Genomic DNA, 22,850 nt, shown 5'->3' with positions numbered 1-22,850 from the left:
CAGGTGCACACATTGATTTTGGTTTCTACGGTTGCATTTACAAGATGGTCGGCGAGCCCTGCCTCTGGGCCATTGCAAGTATTGTTATATCTCATTTGTCATTTAAAATCGCCTCGTTTGAAGAAGAGTCAGATTAAGCCGTTTATAATTTATTCCTTGTATTGCAGTTTGTCTAGGATTTAAAGACCTGCTCCCTCATCATCCGTTCCGCCATCCTCTCCAGATTGTTCCTGTACAACGCCAAATTGCACAGACTCTTAAGTCTTTTTTTCTGTCACCAAGGTAAAAGTTTTCTTACAAGAATTTTAATATAATTATTATATTGCGATAATTAATACAAAAAATACGCTTCGAAGTGTAAAGGAAAACCTTAGAGGGTAGAAATAATTTCTTGATGTATAATTGAAGATGTTTTTAGAAAATTTGATGCTCTATTCATACAAATCCTGATCTGATGAATAAAATGGATATAAGAAACTAACAAATCCTTAAGGTATTTCACAACAATGTGTATGACTGGTTGATTACACTCAGGTACATTTACTATGAAAAATATATTAAGTATATTTATATCAATTACATATTCACTCCCACAACACCAGAAGCAAACAATACAATAATAAAACCTTTCATCATATCATAAAACGAAAATATATTTCTCGCTATATGTTCTACACCTCTAAAGCATATTGACACCCCCCACTATATTGACAATCCTGCCCTTATACTTCCTAGAAACGTCCTCCTGAATCTCCCTTTGCAATTCCTTAGTTTTCTCAATAAGCAACCTAATTACAGGATCCAACTTCCTAATCTCCTCTCCATTCTCCTTAATTTTCTTCTCAAGCACAGCTTTTGTTGCCCTCATTCTCTCCCCAATACTCAACTTCTGCCTTAAACTTGCAATTAAAATGTCCATATAATTTGGTGAATGTTTAATCCGGTGCAAATGCTGAATTCTTTTGTTGGTCAAACTGTCCAAGGCAATGTTCACACAATCAGACAAATTGTTGATGGTTTCTAAAGTTTGCATTTGCAAGATGATTGGTGCGTCTTGCATCTGGGATACTGAAAGTAGATCGGATTCATGGGACATTTCAAACAACCTCATTTTCATAAAGGCTTGTAGCTCCGTTAAGTCATTTATAATCTGCTCCCTGTATTGTGGATTGTCCAAAATTGTAAGGGCTTCTTCTTTACGGGCGACTCCACCATCCTGACCAGATTGTTCCACTACAATGCCAGATTCTTCTAAATTGATTTCCAGTGATTGGTCAATGTCTTCATAATTAATTATTTCAAACGATTCCTCTTGGGAGGAGCCTCGTGAGGAGCCATTGCTTTGAGGATTTTCCAGAACCACTTGATCTCCAAAGTCAATTTCTCCTCCTTCATTACCAAAATCTATTTCATTACTTTCAACTTCACTGGCTAATGTTGGAGTGTCTGATTCCTCAATTTTCAATGGTTTTTCTCCATACATAAACTCATAACTTGTAGTATTGCCATTGTTAATTAAGAAAGTCAATGTGGACAAAATTTGGAAATCAATGTCTTGACCAGAAAGGAATTTGTTGAAGGCAATATAAAGCTCTATTGCAGGCTTTACAATTTTTATTTTTTCAGCAGTTTCAGTGTAGATATTAGGAAGCTCTTTTAGCAATTCTAAAAGTTCTTTTTTGATGTCCACTCCTTTAATGCCCAATTGCTCACATGCAGCATTAAACTCCTTTTGTGCGGCTGCCTCAGATTTATTGCAATCTTTAATTTTTTTTTCATTTTCAGCTTGCAGCTGCTCAAGTTTTTGGACCTGTTTTTTCAGACTTGGGATTTCATAGGAAACATTACGGATCAGCATTGAGGCGACCTTAAAAGAAGACATTGGTTGATTAACTAAATAGCAAATATGAAGAAGATTCTTACCTCTGCCAGATAAATGTTATCTTTCAGGTAGGCCCCAATAATATCTTGCCAGTCTTTCATGCGTTGGGATCCATACCTTCCAAAAATATTCTTGCTGTCCTTCTCAGTTTCCTTGAGAATATCGACTATCCTAATGCAATGGAAATAGTTAATGTGCTGCCTGCTGACTAGTTTCACTATGCCTTCATGCACGGGCATGTTTTGGATGGCATTGTTGATCTTTTCTCTCACATTCAGGATGTTGGTTTGCCAATCTTTGGGAATGTGCCTTCTGGACACCAGCCATTCCAGCAATTTCGTGGTGTTTATGTCGATAGGGATGTTTTGCTCGTCCATCGTTAAGTAGGGACTGTTTGGTTGTTAAATGTCCATATGTTAAGAGTTAATAACAAGTAAATTGGTAAGAAATTTATATATTTTAGCAATAATTCGGTGACGTCAAATTATTATGGTGATCAGCTGATTTGGTGGCGTTTGATTGCTCTGTCTAAAGTAATCGCGCCGATTTTCTTTTGTTTCGCTAGTCTTTGATAGGTGGAGTCGAGGCATATTTGATAATAAATTATGTTTTATTCACTTTGTCTTATTAGGAACGATAGAGTTAGATGAGGCGCCTACGTCAGAAGTTTCTCTTTTGTTTGTAGAGAGGTTAAACGTCGCTCTTTTTTCGCAAATGTCAGTCAAAGGAAATTTTCAATTTTCATTTTTCCTACGTAGATCAAATTAAAAATGCACGATAGTGTTGCACATTACGAGCGAACTGAATTTATTTTGTGGTTTTCTTGCCAATTTACACGTGAAATTTCTCTAGTGAAATGAGTAGAAAAAGCAACAAATTTTTCCAAAAGCAACACGTCGACAAAAATAATCCGATGCTAGGGCGAGCATTGTTTATGCCAAGTTCCTAAATTCGTTAATAATTATTTAGAAAGAGGGCTTGACACTATTAATAGCGCCCATCCAAATTGTTGTCGCTTAAAGCCTTTAGCAGTATTCGGTGTTTTATTTTTACCGTGGAATTTTTCTATAAATAAATACATAGGGTCAGTGCACAGTAAACAAAAAGCGAAGATCAACAAACACCGCCTCAAAGCCCCCAGCAGGGGCGAATCGAGATGACCACAATAACGATGGAAGAGTACGAGCTAATGAAAGACTCTAAGTATCGCATGTATGTGGCTGCAGTAGACAAGGCTCTAAAGAACTTCGATTATACATCAGAATGGGCAGATCTTATTTCGGCCCTAGGGAAACTCAACAAGGTACATTCAAACGTAGATAACAAACCCTTAAGCCTTATAGAGCATCCTAACAGGTTCTATTAAGCTACACCAAGTTCCCAGTGATTCCACGAAGGATAAAAATCAGCAAACGACTGGCCCAGTGTATGCACCCAGCCTTACCTTCAGGGGTCCACCTTAAAGCTTTAGAAACCTATGACATTATATTTCGCTGCATGGGGACCAACAGACTGGCCTGTGAATTGTTTATTTACAGCTCTGGTAGGTGTTGTTATTGTTTAAATTTAAGTGTGGGTGTACGTCCAAAACTGAGTTATTATCTGAGTTATTATCGGTTCTATTCAGATCTCACTTGTCCTTTGTGTGTCAGTTTCTTATATAATGTTTTTTAGTGTAAAATTGATTTTATGCTGTGACCTTGTAGGTGTGGTATAATAGTCTTGACCTTCAGGTCTATCAAATCAAACTCAATTTAAGTTCTATTTCTGTCCTCCTTGTCCCTCAATGCAGATATTTAATCGTTGTGATGCTCAAAGATTACTTTCTGCACTAAAACATATATCTTATTTCTGAAAAGCCTAGGTAAGGAGGCTAATTTTAGCATATAGAGATTAAAATGGTTTAGTTCACCAGAACTTTGTCTTATCTTTTTAGTCCAAATATTGCTTTTGTGTTTATGTCAATATATCAGCAGTAAAGGGGATTTATCACTGACTGTAAACATTTTGAGCTGCAACGAAATGAGTAATTTTATCGACACACAGGTAACATACACATATTAGGCGCAAATGCGTTTTCAACACCGAGGTCGTATAATTTAGTTCAAGTTGTTTACTGGAAAAGTTAACACGATAGATAATTCGATTAACCAGTGGGAGCATTTAATTACTGAGGCTGTTTTTATAAAACTCTTAGGGCAACATAACTCTATTTTATTGAGGGAAAATTTCGAGATAAATCCACGTTTTGAATTGAGATGTACGCTTTTAGCAGTCATAACAACGCCGTATAAATAAACAGGGTTATCAAGTTTACTTATAACTCGAAGACATTGTTTATGTTACGGGGTCATACTTCAGCCTACTTATTAACTGCAAAGTATTAAGAATATATGAACAGCTAATGCTTAACACGGCAAAATAACATTTACGCTTAACAGAACGTGCTTTTTCTTTGATGACTTAATGAAACCTCATCAGTTTCGATTTGTTTGATTGAATCTGAGAGGTAATTCCCCTACTTTGCAAAGCAGATGTGTATCTACGCGTTTTTAGTACAGTAGTATTTTTTTTAAATGTTTTTTGCTACTGATGCAAACCAGGGTCTTTATGTGTAAATGTTATGCAATGAGTTGTAACTACTGCTCTGGGCACTTTTGAGGGCAGTTGCTTCTCAGTTGTTCTTAATGTCTTTCGGGGATTCCCGTATAGGCAAGTTTTCTGCTCCGTTGGTGGCATTTTGCTAGCACTCTTTAGGCCATTTCGCTTCTAAATGAATTTAATTACTGCTTGTTTTAAAGTGCAGAAGTTGAAAAAAGAAATCAAGATAATCGAATTAATCGCACCATCATGTATATTTTAGCCATTTCCACCAGAATTGTCTTTAATATTTACATAAGTATCCTGGTAATAATAATATTTGTATATTCAAGGAATTTAGCAGTAGAATGTGTGAATCCTTGTTGACATAAGCTAATATTTACTTTATTACGCATACAACAAAAATATGTTTTCACAAAACGCAGATCTAACATTTCCCCCTGTTTTTTATCCCTTAAGGTCTATTTCCGCTGATGAGCCATGCAGCCATGAACATTCGTCCAACTCTTCTAACGATCTACGAGAACCATTTCGTCCCGCTGGGAGACCGTTTGAGGCCAGCTTTGAGTGGATTTCTCAGCGGTATTTTACCAGGTCTCGACACCGGAACAGACCACTTTGACGGGTAATAATAAGTATTTACGTCTAGTAGGGTAACAAAACTTAATAGCCATGTAACATGTATTATTTTATTTCATACTATCATCTAATTTATAACGGGTTTGCATTCGAAGTCAGCACAATTTTTCTTGATAATATGACGAACGCAATATGCGTCCACTATTAATACTTTGTCTTTGACCGTATAAACAAATCTATGTAGAATGAATGAAATAAATCCCTTAATCTTGTGAATCGTGTCATCCTAATATAACGAAAAAATGTAGGACCAATAAGCTGCTGGAAGACGTTTGTGACGGTGTGGGACCTCCATATTTCTATACTTGTATATGGCAATGCGTGGCCAATAACAGCCCAGTGCGATTGCCCGCAGTGACCTATGTTTTCGCCCATTATAGCCGGAAGTATCCCATGGAAGATCAGCTGCATTTGATGGGGCAGGACATAGGATTAATGGTAAATGGTTTCACTCTCATATTTCATGATTTAGAGAGTTTAAAATTAGGTATCAGGACTCTGCGCCGCAGTCCAGGATTCTAGTGTTTTAGTACAGCGCTCAGCGCTTGATCTGTTAATGGTGTGCTTTCCCATGCAGAACAAACAGCTTTTGTATGCTGATATGGTGCGGCTGGTCACAGCAGCGTTAACTACCATCCTGAGGAGAGATATGTCTTTGAATAGGTGAGAGACGCGGCGAACATTTTACAAATAACATAATCTCTATTATCTTCCATTAAGCTTTAAAGTAACTATTAAGTTATTTCTAATGAAAAGGAAAACGACCATTTACAGGAATTCCTAATTTTAGAAAACCAATAATTACGCATTTTTGATATTTCTAATTCTTTGAAGGCGATATGAAACAATTTGTTATGTCTAAAAGCGTGTTTCTTCTAATTTTCAGACGCCTTTATTCGTGGCTTCTTGAATACGAAATGAAAAACGTCCCCCTAGTCCAAATAGACGGAGAGCAACCTGAAGAAATACCTCCCACTCCCGCCCACTCTATAGCTTACGATCTCTTAAACGATGGCATCAAAGACATCTTGAAAAATTCCAGCACGAGCGTTCCAATCGATGTGAAATCCTACAGACTATTAACCTCTCTCTTTGAAAAGCCCCAAATTGGACCCGTAATCCTAGACGGCATTTTATACGACGTATTTCGTACGCTCTATCTCTCCTGTTTGAACTTGCAAAAGCATAAGAACTTAACAGTAAGGTGCGTTTCATTTAACGGAGATTTGAGCAGCTTGAAATCCAGCGAAAACACCTTGAACAAGCAGTTTGTTAGTAAGAATTGTCAGGAGTTAGTCAAGAATGCAAATTTGCTGTTCAACACTTTACAAAGCTATTACATTTGGAGCTACATAGAAAAGCTCTATGATGAGGCAGTGAGCAACATCAAAAAATTTAAATACCGAGACCGTTGTCAAGTGAACGAGATCGGCAGCGGGCCTCCGTACATCCTAGAGTTGTGTATTTTAACCGATTTCCTCTTGGACATCATCCCCATAGAATCTTATGCAGAAAATACCTCGAACATCCTTCCCAGTTTATTCAACAAAATAATTAAAGCCCTGAACACCAACATCGCAGAACTGAACCAGTATGAGATACTTAAGAGTCTGGAATTGTGCACGAAGATTTTGACGAAAATTCAGCCGATAACTATGACACAGATTCAGAAGCAAATTGAAGAAGAGGCCGCTGCGGAACTGCTAGAGAAACAGCAAAAGAGCGATGAAATTACAGTAGGAGAGGGCGAGGAGCAGCGCACCATAGAGAAGAGCAAGTCTGACTCGAAGATTAGCGAGAATTTGAATGGCTTTGTGGACAAACATGAATTGACTGTAGATGATTTAGCGAGAGAAAGGTGAGACGATAGCGATAGTTTTTATCTTAGAGCAAAGTTTTGGGTGAATGCGGGAAAATAGTGTACCCTCATGTGCAATGTTGCTTCATTTTTTGCGTTTTCAATGTAAAATTGTAAAATGTAGACTTATTGGCAATATTGCGTGTGGTGCTAGAATCAGCCCGCTAGCTCTTCATAATAATTGATAATTAATTACAACTAACAATAACTTAATTAGGTCTTACAGCAACCAATTTCTCAAGAAAAAAGACAAAACGAGTCCGAAAATAGATAAAAAGTCGAAAAATAAGAAATCCAAGTCCAGTTCCAAATTGTATGATCTGAGAAATGAGGACGCGGACATTAGTACCAGTTCTGCTACGGACGGAACCCCTGAAGGTTCCTCCAAGGAGAGCACCCCTCCATCGCTGCCACTGGTCAAATACGAAAATAAACATTTTCTGGGCTGCCTGGAGGAATATAAAAAGTTTTATGTCATTTTCGTTAAGTGCAAAATACTGCCAAACACCGACATTAAGGCTTTTTTCAAAAATCTAGTTTTCGACAAGCAGCAGCGGACTAAAGACCTGATGACCCTGCTGGATAGGCGATTGTCCAACGAAAACAACCAATTCAATCCAATAGACTACAACAGCACCTTCAAGCTTCGGTTTTTGAGTAGCATGCACCAGGTCTGTTCGCGAACCAACTCTACCTATGAGAACGCTATGGGAGTGGCCTCGAATATTCTTTTGGAGTTTTGCGCCTTTCCAAACCTCTTGGCCAGTACCACCGACAAGAAGATCCCTCTTTGGTTGGAGGCTTTAATAGCGTCTTCGTGCTCGAAGGAGGCTTCGAGGGAAACCCAGCTGACAGCCATGAACACGATGCTAGAGATCTTCAGCCTATCAAAGAACCAGAACTACTTGAAGACGTACGAGAGTGAAAAGAGTGTGATTATTAACGGAATTTTAGAGCATCGACACGTACGTTATGTGGAGGAAAATACGTTGGTCATTGAAGAAATGGCAAAAATTCTCTGGACCTTCTTAGGAGCTGTGCGCAATCAAAATCAACTGATGCTGTGCATCACGTTGCTATATCAGATACATAATACATTTGATAGCAAACAATTCGTGGAACAAGTAATAGGCCAGTATTTGTGCGACCAGCATGTAACTTCGAATTACATAAAGCAATTCTGCATGTTGTGGCACTTGGGAAGAGATCTCAACATCAAGTTGCCGCCCCAAGATCACCACACAAGGAGCTTCGATAGGTAAGTTCGATGGATTTTTTTCTCCATAGAAAGCTTATTGTAATTTCGCAGATCTCTCTTGAAAATCCTGGATATGTTGCAAAACAAGGAAAAGCCAGCGTTGCAGCTGCTGGCAGAGTCCTTCCTCACCCACAGCCTTCTCCACAACGACATTCCGAGGATTTTGAATCCGATTTTAACAAAATTGTTGGCCAGTAACACTGCCAGGGTGTCGATCCGACATGTAAACATCCAGGACAGCGACACGCACCACGAGTCCTCCGATCAGGACAATCAAAAACTAGAAGAATCTCAGGCTAAGAAGATTTATGCTGTTAGTAATGTCAACGGTAAAGTCGGTAAGAGTTGTTAGATTCGAGTGAAAAGTTTTCGATATGTTTCCAGGCAACGTAATGTATCACATGACCGACAGTCCTCAGCCGAAATCGCCCAAAAAGCGCTGGTTTGCCTTTTCGAAGTCTGGGAAAAAATACGCTTCTGCCATAAATATGACCACCAGTTTACTAGAGGATAGTGTTGGGGTGGTGACTAAAAAGAATAAAGACTTTAAAGCCTACAATGTCTCACCCAACATGGACAAACACTCCAAGAATAATGTCAAACTTATTGTTAATCCTCTGAGCAACAAGGAAATCTATCCTGTGGGACTGGATGGGTCCTATGCTAGGAGAAGTTCACATAGTTCCTTGGACAGTTTGTCTAGCAATGACAACACAATTAGTATTGACGATTCGATCGAGAGAAAGTTGTATGACAAGTGCGATTCTATGCCAGGTGAGTTTTGCCAGTTTAGAAACACTATTTGGAATTATGTGAGTAAAGATAATCAAACAGGACTAACCCTAGACGAGGTAAGTTATTTAAAATCGAGTTTTTCGTCGTTACTATTGAAAGCTGAAATGCTGTCTTTCTCCATATTGAACAGAAATCATTTTTACTGTCCTGGGACTTCCTCTGCGTTTATTGGTGTTTGCAGCATCTTAAAAATTCATTCATTATCTCACAACGATTCTTGCAACGTCAGTATTCTTTTAAACAAGACGTGAGTAAAATGAGCTCTAATGATGTTAATTTTTGGTTTCCGCTTAGGCGACCGAGACAGCGGGTATGACTCCTTAAAACAACAACAAAGAAAGTCCGAAATCATCACCGCCCTAGTGGATAACGGTAAGAAGGCCCTGCTTGAAAGCATGGAACCGATCTCCAATGGCATCAAGAACCTCAAACTGCCAAAATCTCGCAGTTTCGACGAAAAAAGCAACATACAACCGGAGGAAAGTTCTCTAGTGCAAAGTTGGTCTTATTGCATTTCCGATTCTTCCAACTTGCACGGGGAGCTTGAATTGAGTAAGAGCGCTGAAGAGTTTTTCAAAGGCAAAGATGAGGAATATGTAATAGTTACCGGGATTTTGAATAAGATAATCGACGAGGTTTGCAGGAAGGTAGACGGAGATAGTGAAATTCCCTTGCATATTTCTGGAAGGCCCACCGAATTGGATTTGAGAAACAAGATTAATACTTCGAACTCAAAGAATTTCGACCTATACCCTATTCACTCGCACATGTGCTTGTACTACGAGCTCTTTGACTCGAACCAAGTCATTTATGCCCTGCACACTCTGAAAAATTGTATTTTGGTTAATCCCCAGCTCTTCATTAAGTGCTCAGCTACGAGTGGCATTAAAAACCTGAAAAGCAACGATATTCTGTACCTCTTGGCAAGGCACAGAAAGAGCCTTATAGGACAGGGCTTCGTTGGAGATCTCAGCCAAGAGCACGTCAATTTCTACCGTGGTTACATGTTCCTAGATGTAATCTTGTTAATTTGCCTCGACTATGCCAGAACGTTCTTTCCTTGCTTCGAAGATTCGACTCCGATGTTTGATGAATTGGAGATCAACACGCGAATTCAGCTCGAATCTCTGGAAATATTACACACGATCGTGAGAAATTTGATTGCGATGATCGAGGAAAATTCGAATAAGGGATTCGCCAGCTACATCGCCGATTTGCTGGTAAAGTGCAAGATTCAGAAGACGTTGCTGCATTGCGTCTTAACGTCGGTGAGGAATTTCGATCATGACATGACGTTTGCGGAGGACGTGCTGCTATTCAACAACTTCCAGCCGTGCAATTCGGAGAACAGGATGGGAGAGCACGTGGAGGCTTTCCAAATTCAACTGCTAAGGTTGATCCAGTCGTTAATTGTGCTGGAACATTCCATATTTCCCGCACCGAAGCCTGCAGTAGGACAGGCGAGTGCGGACGCTCCGAGTGGGGAACATCTCAACTATAAGCCAACAGTTTTGATACCGAAGCAGCAGATCTTTCTCTCGGCTATTTTGAGCGCCCTACGTAACGAGAACATGAGGAACATGCATGAGAAGTGGCTGAACATGGTGTGCTGCTGTTTGCCTTATTTTGGTGACAATTTGAAACAGATTTCTATCAGTGTTATTCATCAGGTAAGTGCTTTGACCTACATCCAGTGGATATTTTCGTTGATTTCTTCATTCGAACACAGGTTTGCAATAATATCGAGGAAATAGCGTCGAGTTATAAAGAAACCGAATTGGATGACTTCGAACTCGGTGCCGACTACACAGTAGTGCAATTAGAATCTCTGACCATTTTGTGTCATTACTGCCTTCTCGATGCCACGCAGACGATAAATCAAAATGTACCCCCCTCTGCGACCACACCCACTGGCACCAATCCGGGGGAGATTTTCAATAATCTCATGAACGTATTTTTCTCCCCATTGGGCACTGACATTAATTTTTCCACCAAACAAAATTCCGACCACTACCAACTCGCCAGGAAAACCATTCTCAGTCACATGCCGAGGATTATTTCCAGCGTGGCCAAACTTTGGCAAACTGTTGTGGGTAAGTTTATAAGTTGACGCCTCGCTGAAGCTTAAAAGACCTACCTCAGGCCTGGAAATGGAATGGGACAGCGTTTATGGTAGCTCCAAAATAGTGAAGCAACAATTGCTTGAATTCCTTAGTCCTATAGCCGTACACCATGGGGCCAGCTTCCTGGCCGCAATGGCGGTGGCATGGTACGAGCGGAGAAATCACTTTAGCAGCATTAAGGCCGTAAGTTATATGTTTCCTTCGATGCGTAATATTCAAACCGGACCTCGCAGGTCTTGCCGGAACCTACAGCCGGCCAAAGCAATTTGGTGTATCTAATTTCGGCCATACGAGTAATCCCACTCGATAATCTAGTACAAACCGTGACTGCTGTGATAAAAAATCCCCCGCCATGCGAGGGAGTTGGGCCCGATGTTTGTTTAGACATGGCCATATTGGAGTTATTTTACTGGTAAATGTATTTGGGAATAAATTGGAAACGGGACTGTAAGGGTGGTTTTAGTTACATGCGCAATGCTTCTGCTACTCAGTTGTCTGAAGCTTGGACTTCTTTGTTGTCCCTAATAAGGGAAGTGAACGCCCTTAGTTCGTCCGCACAGTTCCTGCTCGCTGCCATTTTGCACGAGATGATGATCAAGTGCTGTCCATTGGAGGAGAGGAAAGATCAAAAGGATTTGCAGGATGTCACCGCAAAGGTATGTTTCCCGTAATGCCAGACTCAAAAATAATACTGTGTGTCGATTGTGAGATGTTTTGTATGTCTTTAAGATAGGGGCGGCTAATTTTAAATTAACGTGACTAGGCCTATTCGCAAAACGTTGCAAAGTCTTCTGGGTAAATCAACTCAATATCCAATATAGCTTCGGATTTAACCATTTAACGTTTGGATGGCCTACAATCAGGTGTTTATTTACTACTCATCGCAGGATGGATTGTGTTTACATTGAAAATGATCTCAAGGTTGCCCGAGTGGTTTTACGATTTCACTGGTATTAAATACGTTTACTTCGCTGATCTTCCGAGAAAAATGTTATTTAAATAATTGAATCAGAGAATAAAGAACCTGATACGAATATTAAAGCTGCTTATTCAAATTTCTCTTTTCGTATTTTTAGCTCATTGATTGTGTCTCCCAAGTCTGCGGTTCCTGCCTGGAGCAAACCACTTGGCTAAGGCGTAATTTTGCAGTTCGAGAGCAAGAAGAAAACTCCACTCCTGAGACGAGTCTCACCACAGGGGCCCCGTCAGACCTCGTTTACAGCTCCAGCCATAGCGTGCAGGCCCAATTGGTATTGACCTCCCGCTTGTTTAGATTTTTTCATCAAAAAGTAATATTTTTCATAAAGGTTTTAGCGGAAATTCTTGCTCCCATCTTGGATATCTGCTTCGGCTCTTCTGAGAAGGACAAAGTAAACAATATCCTGGCCTCATTAATGTGCAACATAGTGCCCTACTTAAAAACTCACACCTTGAAGAATATGCCAAGCTTCAACGCGTGCTCGAAGTTATTGTCCAGCTTGAGCAGTTACCAATACACTCGCAAAGCGTGGAAAAAGGACGTTTTTGATTTGCTGTTGGACAATAGTTTGTTCCAAATGGACTATTCTTGTTTGAAGTTTTGGAAGGTCATTGTGGACAATCTAATGACCCATGACAATACCACTTTCAGGGATTTGATGAGTGAGTCGTTGGAGAAATCCTTGTTTCATGGGTTTTTGACGTTGTGTTAACAGGTCGCGTCTCGATGACTCAGAGTGGAACCTTAGCCATTTTCTCGTCGAGAGAACAAGAGTACGAGCAAAAGGCTCAACTCCTCAAACGGCTGGCCTATGTTATATTTTGCAGCGAAATCGACCAATATGCCAAGTACATGCCTGAAATTCAAGGTTGTCCGAGCAATATGGCACACAACGGGACTTGATAATTATAATTTCAGAACAATTAACTTCGAGTTTAAGACTGAACGTGCCTGGCATCCAGGCGCAAGTGTTCATGTGTTTCCGAGTGCTTCTAGTCCGAATGAGCCCGCTGCACGTGACCAGTCTCTGGCCAATCATAATAAGTGAAATGCTGCAAGTATTCTTGCAGATCGAACAAGAACTGAGCACCGACACTGAGGAATTTAGGTAAACTCCTTTTTGGTTAAAGCATGGGGAAAATCACGATCGAAACTCGTTAATTTGCATTGGCGTTTGTTGCGAGGAGATGTTTCATTTCGGTACTTCCACGACCGAATGAAGTGGTGATTCAAGGGTTTTTACGTTGAATTAAATTGATATTTGTGACTCTTGTATTCCTTATATCACTAATGTAAACGTTTTTTTGTGCTTGGCGCTGGGTTCGGTGTGGTGCCTGCAGAATGAATAACAGGTAAATAACCCTTATTTTATAGTTTAGATATACCGTGCATGCTGCATTGAAACTAACTAACTCAAGTATCAACTTGAGCTAACCATTTTTAACGTGTAGAAAGTCTTTAAGGGCATCATAGGAAATGATGTATATGCACGTTCTGGCCCTCTAACGGTCCTAGTCAAACTTAGAAACTTTGAACTTTGAGTGAGTCGTTAAGTGCACGCCTGATTAGGATTTACTCAGGAATTTCAGTGCTTTTCCCTCACATTATAGGCCACTAAATACTAATAGTCTTCTGTCAATTCTCGGAGTATTCGCACCAAATTTATTGAGCAGAACCTCATCGCGCAATCTCTGCTTAAAACCCCCTTTTTCTAAGATCAAAAAACGTGCGTTTATTCAAAACTCATACACATTATCCGTAACAGTTCTCACATCAAATTGTTGTCATCACTGGACGCAAGTTGGGCGACCAACAGCAGCAACGGCCTGCACGCCTTAGGCCATCCACATTGGCTCCGACTGCAGCTTGCCGCATCGAAATTATTAGATTTGGCCTTACTGTTACCTGCCACCACGTTACCGCAATTCCAAATGTATGTGATTTATTAATTTTTTTTATCAATTAATTTTATTTGTTGATAATATTCAACAGGTACAGATGGGCCTTCGTAGGCGATGACCTAAACAGTAAATTTCCATCCACCGATCACATTGGATTCACCCCTCATGTAGTGCGGATAGCGAGTCAGATGGATGAGAAATTCGCAGACGCTCAAATCGACGTTCTGCCAATGAAACGCAATGAGCTTCTGTTGACCATGAACGGCATATCGAAGCTGAGAGATCTGCACAGTTTCTTCAAGACTCTGAGTTCCTGTTCGGATAGACACCGAAGCGAGTGCACAAAGTCCATGACTAGTGAGAATCTGTTCACTGATAGGCAGTCCGATAAGCAATTGGACATGATTTTAGAGAAGATAGATAAGGTTGTGGAGAGTGATTTTTTGGATAGGATTCCCAGGTAAGGGGCTTCCCGGAGGGCTGTCATTAGTCGAGAATATTTCCGATATAGATTTGCCTTAATAATTTTGCCCAAAGATATCAGTATTAGGTGCGGTGCATTTGTGTTTCTTTGTACATAAACCGGCTATTTCAAGATGTACCTATTTGCATATATAGAAGATGATGAGACCTCGTTGTTATCACTTGTTGTTGTAGTTATCTTTTCATAGGCAATTTTGTTTCTTTGTACAAAAATGATCTGTATTTATACGAAATGATTAGTAGCCATTTAATCATGTTATACCTTCGCATTATATTGAAATATTGTTTATTGTATTATAATTTTAGTTATTTATTTTTTTAAATTGCATATTATGTGTTAAGCGACAACGCAACTGATGACGAGTCCTAATTATTTATTGATAGTTTTCTCTCTATAGTGAAGTAGGTGCAATTTTACTAAAACGCGTTACGCATTTATGTAATATCTAAAAATTATGAAAATGTGATTTTATATTGTGATGTTATTACGAATCGGGCTTTATTGCCTCGGTTATTATTTGTTGTAATTGTATGAAAGTGAATAAATACGTTTTGCTATTTTAGCGTATCACAGCTACCACAATGCGCTAAAACTCCGGGGGCAGGAACGTTATAAAAAGAACCCTGCTGCCTACATAATGTTTCCGTTTAATTGCGTGGCAAAACGAAGCATGAGAAGAGTTTTTACTGCGAAGAACGTTCTGTAAGTTTTAAAAAAATGGCGGCCAGTGTAAAGAAGCTTGACGTTGCCAAATCTTATATAGCGGAGTGTTAAGTAAAGTTCACCGTGAAATATTGAGATCGCAAATGCAAATGGCAGCTGTGCGTTTGAGGTAAGTAGCGCGATTTAATATTTCCTTAATTATTTACGATTTTTGTAATGCCCTACATATTCAATATGCTCTTACAGGAATTCAAACACATCATCTGTTTCTGTTTTAGTTGCGACTTTGTTGACCAAATAAATCCGCAGAAGCTCCTTTAAATTCAATAAAACAAACAACGTGGCACCGCATTTTCAGTTTTCCGCGTAAAAAATATCCGATGTATCAAAAAAATTACACTATATTCAACGGAAAAAATTACATCATAACATAAATAAAACAATAATGATCCATCACTACACTCTATTTCCCGAAACCGCCCATTAAATTTCCCAATCCTCCCAATCCTCCCGCAGCTCCAGACTGAAGCTGTCGCATCATGTTCTGAAGCCCCGCCATCCCACCCATTTGATGCAACACCCTAGGGTCCATCATTCGAGCCATCTGTTGATTGAGCTTAGCCATTTGATTCTGATTCACGTTCTTCGCCATGTCACCTCCCTTGAACAGGCCTTTGATTCCGCCCATTTTCTTCACTACAGCGGCAAATTTCGTGTATTGCGTGATCAACTCTTTCACCTCCCTCTCTGAAGGAAATAATCACAAAAATTATTAATTTCTTTCATTCAGCTTTTACATTATTACCAGTAACTCCAGATCCTTGAGCTACACGAATTATTCGCAGGGGCTGTTTAGAAAATAGTTTGGCGCCGTCTCTGTTATCCAGTTCACCATCATTCATGCTATCCATAATAGTCATCAGCTTTCTTAATCTGGAAAATTATCATTTTCCAACGTTAAATTACTGGAAACCCAAGCAACAAACCTTAACATGGACTCCTGCTCACTGCCTTTTGACATAAAATCTTGACTGAAGCCAGGAATCATTCCCTGAAAGTCCAAGTTAAAAAAACTCTTAAAACCAGAAGAACAAACTCGCCATTATCTGAGAAAAGGGCCCCATTTTCATTATATTTTGAAACTGCTCATACATGTCCCTCAAAGTAAACTGTCCATGTTTAATTTTCTCCAGCAGTTCTTCATTATCCTCTAGTTTCAGTTCATTAACTTTATCAATAAGACCTTCAATATCCCCCATTCCCAGTAATTTACTAATAAAGGGCTTGGTTTTAAATGGTTCTAAATCATCTATGTGTTCACCTACACCTATGAAGATTATTGGACTGTTTGTTGCTGCAACCCTAAATGATTGATGAGTTTGCAAATAAATCCCATAAATATTATCTTAAAAGTTACATACGCACTGAGTGCTCCTCCTCCTTTGGCATGTCCATCCAACTTTGTGATGATTACAGATCCAACATCCACTTTTTCTTTAAAGGCACGAGCTTGGCCTTCACATGCTTGTCCTATTGTGGCATCCATAACGAATATGATGTTATCAGGTTTCTATAATAGTTTTTATGAAGCTTTGCTCAAGTCTTAAATTAGCACAAACACATACAACTGCATTTGATACTTGCAACATCTCTTCAAACAATGAGTCCTCCTGCTTGTGCCTACCACTGGTGTCTACAATAATAATTTCAAAACCTTCTTTTTTGAACATTTCCACACCATCCTGTGCTATCACTACAGGGTCTACTTCAGTGTAGCTGAAAATTTTTTGAAGGAATTTCTGACATAATTAAAAAGGTTTGGAACTCAATACCTTCCATAAAATGGTATTCTTGCTTTAGTACAATTTTGCTTCACCTGATCATAGGCACCAGCCCTGAAGGTGTCTGCACACACCAAACATGACTTCCAATTTTTCTTTTGATAATAATACGCCAGTTTAGTGCAAGTAGTGGTTTTACCTGAACCTTGCAATCCCACAAACATGATGATATTGGGCTTGCCTTTAACTGGTTGATAAGGCTTGACACTAGGATCTACAAGCTATAGCCAGACATTTTAGTAAAGGTGTTAAGCATGAAGCTAAAACTAGCTCACCTTGACTAACTCTTTGAAAACCGCGCTCTGAATCATGCGTCTCTTATTAAGGCCCCCAGCCATCTCTTCAAAGTCAATAACAGCCCTAACATTCTCTCGCAGAGCTTTGACCATTTTGATGTTCACGTCGGCTTCGAGGAGAGCCGCACATATTTCTTTGAGCATGCCATTGAGAACCTTTCGAAGTATGAGAATATAAATTGGGGACTTTGGAAAGTAACAGTGAAGGACCTAACCTAGGAAACATCTGGAAGCTCTTACCTCCTCGTTTATGATGGTGGCCTTGCTTAAAGCATGCAAAGCGGACGTTATTTTACGTCCTAAGTCTGCTAAAACCATAGCGGATGCTTATTTTTGCTCAATTTTCAGAAAAAAGTGTCTTTTAATAATTGTGACTATTTATTTATCTGTTCATTGTGAGTCGTGTAATTATTTAGAATTGCGTCTGTCAAATAAACATTTGGTTGAAGTGTAACGGTATACAAGAAGCGATGGCGGCTTTCCTGTGACGTCATCATTTACCTTTAAGCTGTTTTACAACATTTGCATTTACCGTTTTTTTTTTAACAATAAACACATTAAAAGCTGTCTAAATGTACTAAAATATTCTACACTTATATTAATATTTAATTTTAATAATTGCATTCAAGCATATTGATCACATTTGCGCCTGTGTCCTCATTACCTATTGTAAATTTTTTTAAACTAAACTATAGTATTTTTAAGAATATGTGACAACTACGCGTATAATTTCCGTGCCTATACTAATAACCAATCACATCATTTCTCCCAACCAGGCTTCATTGCTGACGTCATTTACAACACTAGCCAATCCGCTCTAACATCTTTTTCAATCGCTCTTCACCGAATAGAGTCGGAATTTTGGTTAGCCTCAAATTGCCAAAATTGACAGAAAACAAAAGTATGAATGGGGCTCCTCCTTTTTCCAAATAAACTGAAAAGCAACACCCAAACAATTTGTTAAATTTTCTTTATCAACGACTTATCTATTATTTATTCCGTTTATAAGCATGTGAGGCAAATAAGATTACCCTCATACCGACTTGTTATGTCGCACTAAGTGAATCGTGTTTCCCAACTCTTGTTGCCAAAGGAGTAATGTCTGGGGGGGAAAAAAAGAAAAAGAGCGCCCGTTCGGAGGGGTGGGAAAACGCAGGGTCGGAGTTCTACCAAGAGAGTTATCCGGGCGATGGTGACATGGAGATACTGTGGAAAGACCCTAAACGACTAGCCACATTGCTGCCAAGCACTCAAACCCGAGCAGGTTTGAATTTCTGTAAAAAGCACATACCTTTGTTGAAATTGTTACTTTGTTACGTCCAGTGGCAGCTACAATACGTTTGAGAACACAAGACAGCAGAGCTAATAAAGCAACTGTGCGAAAACACACTGCAAACAGATCTCGAAGGGACTCAACAGTGAATCGTAGAGCGTCGACTGTAGGGGGCGACCATGGGTCTACTCTTGCTGATCTTTCGGAAATTGAATCTAATGAGGAGACTGCTTGGAGGGAGATAATGAAGCTTAAAGAAAGGCCAATTTCAATGGCCAGGAAAAAGGATGAAAAGGCCAAAATAATGGTAAGTATTATTTCCATCTGTTAGATGAAAATGAACAGTTTTATTGTGAGACATATCCTTCAAACATGCAGAGCAATTATAAGAAATTAGGAGGGCATCTTTTATGGTCTTCCAAATATTTTTGTTATCTGTTGAATAAAGTATGTAACAAAATTGATAAGGCATTGTGTCAAGATTTAAGCGACAATTCTCTGAATCATGAAGATAATAATACAAATTAATAACAAAGAGAGTTTAATTACTTTATTGTCACCTTCAATTTCTCCAGACTTGAGGTGCCACATCAACACACTCTTTTTCTTGCCTTCCAGAATGAGCAGCGCTTTCGACTGCAGGGATTTGAGAATTTCAACTGGAAGCGCAAAAAAGCCTGGCACCGGTTCGTGTCTCGTTTTAGGGATTCATATCAAAAGTTAGAGTTATGGAGACGCGATCTCAAGCACATTGAAGGCCACTATGGAACCGGGGTGGTGTCGTTTTTTCGGTTCATCAAATGGCTGTTCCTCCTCAATCTTTTCACTTTCTCTTTAGTATTTTTGTTCATCGTTTTGCCCACTCTTTTGTTAGATCATCGTGATGTGAGTTGCGACAATTTAGAGAGTTGTTTTGATCAGTACTTCTGCAACATCAATAGCTCCAATATATACTTAAGTATCGTGCAGGGGAGCGGGACACTAGAGAAAAGTCACCTTTTTTATGGATTTTACCCCAACAAAACTTATAGTTATTTGGTTAACAATACAACCATGTACTTCAACATACCTTTAGCCTACATCTTGATAACTATAGTGTATTTTCTAGTGTCTTTGATAGCGATAGTGAGGACTGGGGCCAAAGGGTTTCGGGAGCGGCTCATTCAAGGAGAAGGGCAGTTTTATCAATACTCAAATTTGGTATTCGCCGGTTGGGACTTTTGCATCCACAACGAAAAAAGTGCCCTGATGAAGCATAAGGCTATATTCAACGAGCTTAAAACGCTTCTAGAGATCGGTAAATTAGCAGAGGAGAAACAGAGTCGATCGAAGCAGGACAGGTGGTTTATTTTCTTCCTGCGTTTGCTTGTTAATTCCATCGTTTTGGCGATTTTGACCGTCTGTGGAGGAGCCATTTATTACGCCTTTAGCTATTCCACGGGGCGATTGAAAGACTTTCCGACACCCACTGACACAGAAACGAAAATGCAACAACTGCTTTACGAGTTCCTCCCATCGATGTGCATTGTAGTGCTAAACATCTTAGTTCCGTTCATATTTAAATTCCTAATTTCATATGAGCGGTACTCTCCCATAATGGAGATCCGAATGGCGCTCATTCGCACAGTGTTCTTACGGCTGGCTTCCTTGCTGGTGTTCTATGCTTCCATGTATTCTAAAATCAAATGCGATGAAAACGTCGATAAAGGCGAATGCGTTAGTTGCAATGATATTCCTTGTTGGGAGACATTCGTGGGGCAACAAATTTATAAGTTGCTAATGACAGATTTTGCGATCCAACTAGGAGTGACCTTTGTGGTCAACTTTTTAAGAGCTTTTGTCGCAAGGCACGTTAATAATAAATTCGTAAAGCTAATCGGAGAGCAAAGTTTCGACTTGCCCAGACACGCTTTGGACGTGGTTTATACCCAATCGTTATGCTGGGTGGGGATTTTCTTCGCGCCGTTGATAAGCGCCATGGCTTGTGTAATATTCTTTTTCATTTTCTACGTTAAAAAGTTCACGTGTTTAATAAACTGCAAACCTGGTGATATAGTTTACACTGCCTCAAGAAGCACTTCCATGTTTATGGTAGTCATGTTGGTGTCATACCCAGTCGCCCTAGCCCCCATAGCGCTCACCATGTCAGAAATGCCCCCCAGTGTGTCTTGCGGCCCATTCAGGGCCCTTAACTCAATTTGGAGCTTAGTTGAGCAGACTTTCTTAGATACCCCTCAGGTTGTTCAAAACATAGCTGCATTTCTCACAACACCTGGATTTGCAATTCCTGTTTTCCTTACATTGGTTATGTTGTTGTACTATTACACGGCAGTTAACTCCGCTAACAGACATATGGTGAAGGTGCTCAAGAGCCAATTGGTGCTGGAAGGGCAGGATAAGAAGTTTTTGATAGATAGGCTCTTAATGTTCATTAAACAAGAAAAGAGAGCAAGGCTGGCGCAGCAGATGATGGATGCAGATACTATTACAAACGCTAGTAGTATCCAATCCTAAGGGATTAGTTTACATGAAAGGTGGATCAAATGACTTATTTAGTATGTAGTTTTGATTCTATAGAGTCTTGTGACCAAATTTAGCAGGATTTTTTATCATCCATATGAATGTGATATCGTTAGAGTATTAAGGATTATATTGATTTTTATAATTTACTATTAAGAAATCTTGCCAATGATTTATTTGGTAATCTCAAGGTATTCCACATAAGCTTTAGGTTTTCAATGATAAGTTACAGTTAGGTTGAAATGTATTTACCCTATTTGTATTATTCTGATCCATCCAACCACTTGGTGTTTTAAACAATAATGTATCAAGCATTCTTGATTTAATGATAGGTACTCTCCACACATGTTATAAGCTCAGACTGTTATTTATTCAGCTATAAGCTTGCTTAACGTCCAATATATGTATAAGTTATTTCCAATTGTAATCGCAATTAACTATTTATTACAGTATTAGCTTGAACAATTATTTTACAATTAGCTTGTGCACAAAAAAATTTTCTTTTAAATAAATATTTTTATCAATAATTTCATATTCCATTCATCTTTACCATCACAGTAAGCAAAGGCACATTAAGTCGGCAAGATCCCTCACTCTCACTCATCAAGAACAGGTCTGTGAAGCTGGAAAATTACTACATTCATCAGGATTTTTTTAAATTGACTTAAACACCTACAGCTTCAGCTATGTCCATCCAATCCAGAGCTTTCAAAAATGGATCATTCTTGCTTGGAATTTTGCCCCAATTCCAATAGGTCACTTCCTGAAACTTGTTGATAACATAGAACTTTCTTTCATCTTTTTCTCGGCAGGGTTTCATGTTCTCATGCAGCACAATGCCGACATAACCTTTGGGGATCTCTATCTTGCTACCTTGCAAGGGGTACCCCCGGAACGAGGCAGATAACACTGGAGGACAAGATTTAACAGAGATAATGTGCTAAATTGGGGCTAGGGTGGGTCTTGAGGGAATAAGGACAGTGGCAAAGGGAAAATACATACGAAGGTTCTTACCATTATTTTCTCCGGTTTTTATGTTTGATTCGAAGTAAGATGATACAGGGGCATCGCAATCGGCATGAATTTTGGAGGGAATACTGTGTATTTTACAATTTTTTAAACTGAGATTGAAGTTGCTTTTCCCGCTCTGTATGTGGATCGCCATGGTTTTTAGGCATGTAACGGGCAGTACATGTACTTGACAAGTTCCCAAATGAGAATTGGCAACGCTGCCTAGTGGTTGGTAAACAAGAGAACAATATAGCCAGTTTTTTACGTCAGAGAGCGCTTTTTTACATACTCCGTTTTATCTTGGTATTTTTTGCGACATCATCTGTTTACATATATATTGCGTTTATAAATAGTGAAATGATCTAAAGTCCAGTTTAGGAATAACAAAAATCCAAGAAAAAACGTAAGCAAGAACTTAACGTCATTTACACTACCATATAATTTACAATAGAAAAACATTTCACCAAAATACACTGTTGTATTCCTTGGCTCCTCTAAACCTTTAATTTTATTATGATTTTTAGGTCTCATTTAATAGCTTCCGTCCACCATTGTATTTTTTTTCAATTTATACTTTAATTTCTTCCGAAATCTCTCTGAAGATAACTGTTTCTTCAGGTAGCCAAGCATAAATGGCGATATAGGCAGGAAATAATTCGTTTTATCGCAAAAACAAAAGTCTAAGTAAACTATATGGAAGTCATTTCACAGTGTTGCCATTCGAGA

At 39.2% G+C, this 22,850-nt stretch overlaps 5 protein-coding genes across 6 annotated transcripts; 2 read left to right on the top strand and 3 right to left on the bottom strand.

The window, feature by feature from the left end:
• Positions 1-303: 303 nt before the first annotated feature.
• LOC136344405 (CDK5 regulatory subunit-associated protein 3) lies at positions 304-2,402 on the bottom strand. Its single transcript, XM_066291835.1, has 2 exons — positions 1,924-2,402; positions 304-1,867 (listed from the first exon to the last, which is right to left on the bottom strand). The coding sequence occupies exons 1-2, from the start codon at positions 2,257-2,259 to the stop codon at positions 680-682; spliced, it is 1,524 nt and encodes a 507-aa protein (XP_066147932.1). The 5' UTR covers positions 2,260-2,402; the 3' UTR covers positions 304-679.
• Positions 2,403-2,530: 128 nt separating this feature from the next.
• On the top strand, positions 2,531-15,077 carry LOC136344400 (protein dopey-1 homolog). 2 transcript variants are annotated; one of them, XM_066291823.1, is made up of 20 exons: positions 2,531-3,185; positions 3,239-3,425; positions 4,943-5,108; positions 5,371-5,560; positions 5,610-5,785; positions 6,009-6,980; positions 7,207-8,238; positions 8,290-8,567; positions 8,623-9,012; positions 9,328-10,703; positions 10,763-11,126; positions 11,176-11,339; positions 11,390-11,568; positions 11,620-11,812; positions 12,233-12,406; positions 12,464-12,797; positions 12,851-13,003; positions 13,054-13,243; positions 13,901-14,068; positions 14,128-15,077. In XM_066291823.1, the coding sequence occupies exons 1-20, from the start codon at positions 3,039-3,041 to the stop codon at positions 14,498-14,500; spliced, it is 7,206 nt and encodes a 2,401-aa protein (XP_066147920.1). In that variant the 5' UTR covers positions 2,531-3,038; the 3' UTR covers positions 14,501-15,077. The 2 variants fall into 2 exon arrangements, with proteins under 2 accessions (XP_066147920.1, XP_066147919.1); XM_066291822.1 differs by having other exon boundaries at positions 7,198-8,238.
• A 489-nt stretch (positions 15,078-15,566) lies between these two features.
• Positions 15,567-17,748, bottom strand: Srp54k (signal recognition particle 54k). Its single transcript, XM_066291833.1, has 9 exons — positions 17,561-17,748; positions 17,300-17,476; positions 17,016-17,245; positions 16,809-16,959; positions 16,605-16,753; positions 16,284-16,545; positions 16,170-16,234; positions 15,989-16,116; positions 15,567-15,930 (listed from the first exon to the last, which is right to left on the bottom strand). The coding sequence occupies exons 1-9, from the start codon at positions 17,636-17,638 to the stop codon at positions 15,647-15,649; spliced, it is 1,524 nt and encodes a 507-aa protein (XP_066147930.1). The 5' UTR covers positions 17,639-17,748; the 3' UTR covers positions 15,567-15,646.
• Positions 17,749-18,112: 364 nt separating this feature from the next.
• On the top strand, positions 18,113-21,640 carry LOC136344642 (transmembrane channel-like protein 7). Its single transcript, XM_066292296.1, has 3 exons — positions 18,113-18,584; positions 18,644-18,900; positions 19,212-21,640. The coding sequence occupies exons 1-3, from the start codon at positions 18,419-18,421 to the stop codon at positions 21,105-21,107; spliced, it is 2,319 nt and encodes a 772-aa protein (XP_066148393.1). The 5' UTR covers positions 18,113-18,418; the 3' UTR covers positions 21,108-21,640.
• LOC136344648 (ribonuclease H2 subunit C) lies at positions 21,535-22,670 on the bottom strand. The gene is made up of 4 exons (XM_066292303.1): positions 22,559-22,670; positions 22,128-22,346; positions 21,790-22,022; positions 21,535-21,736 (listed from the first exon to the last, which is right to left on the bottom strand). Exons 1-4 carry the CDS (start codon positions 22,653-22,655, stop codon positions 21,710-21,712), a joined length of 576 nt encoding a protein of 191 aa, XP_066148400.1. The 5' UTR covers positions 22,656-22,670; the 3' UTR covers positions 21,535-21,709.
• Between the last annotated feature and the right edge of the window lie 180 nt (positions 22,671-22,850).

This window comes from Euwallacea fornicatus, chromosome 17 (assembly GCF_040115645.1).
Source record: "Euwallacea fornicatus isolate EFF26 chromosome 17, ASM4011564v1, whole genome shotgun sequence".
In the NCBI taxonomy this organism is placed as follows: domain Eukaryota; kingdom Metazoa; phylum Arthropoda; class Insecta; order Coleoptera; family Curculionidae; genus Euwallacea; species Euwallacea fornicatus.
The sequence above is the reverse complement of the archived record's forward strand: the minus strand, read 5'-3'. Positions and strand labels throughout refer to the sequence as shown.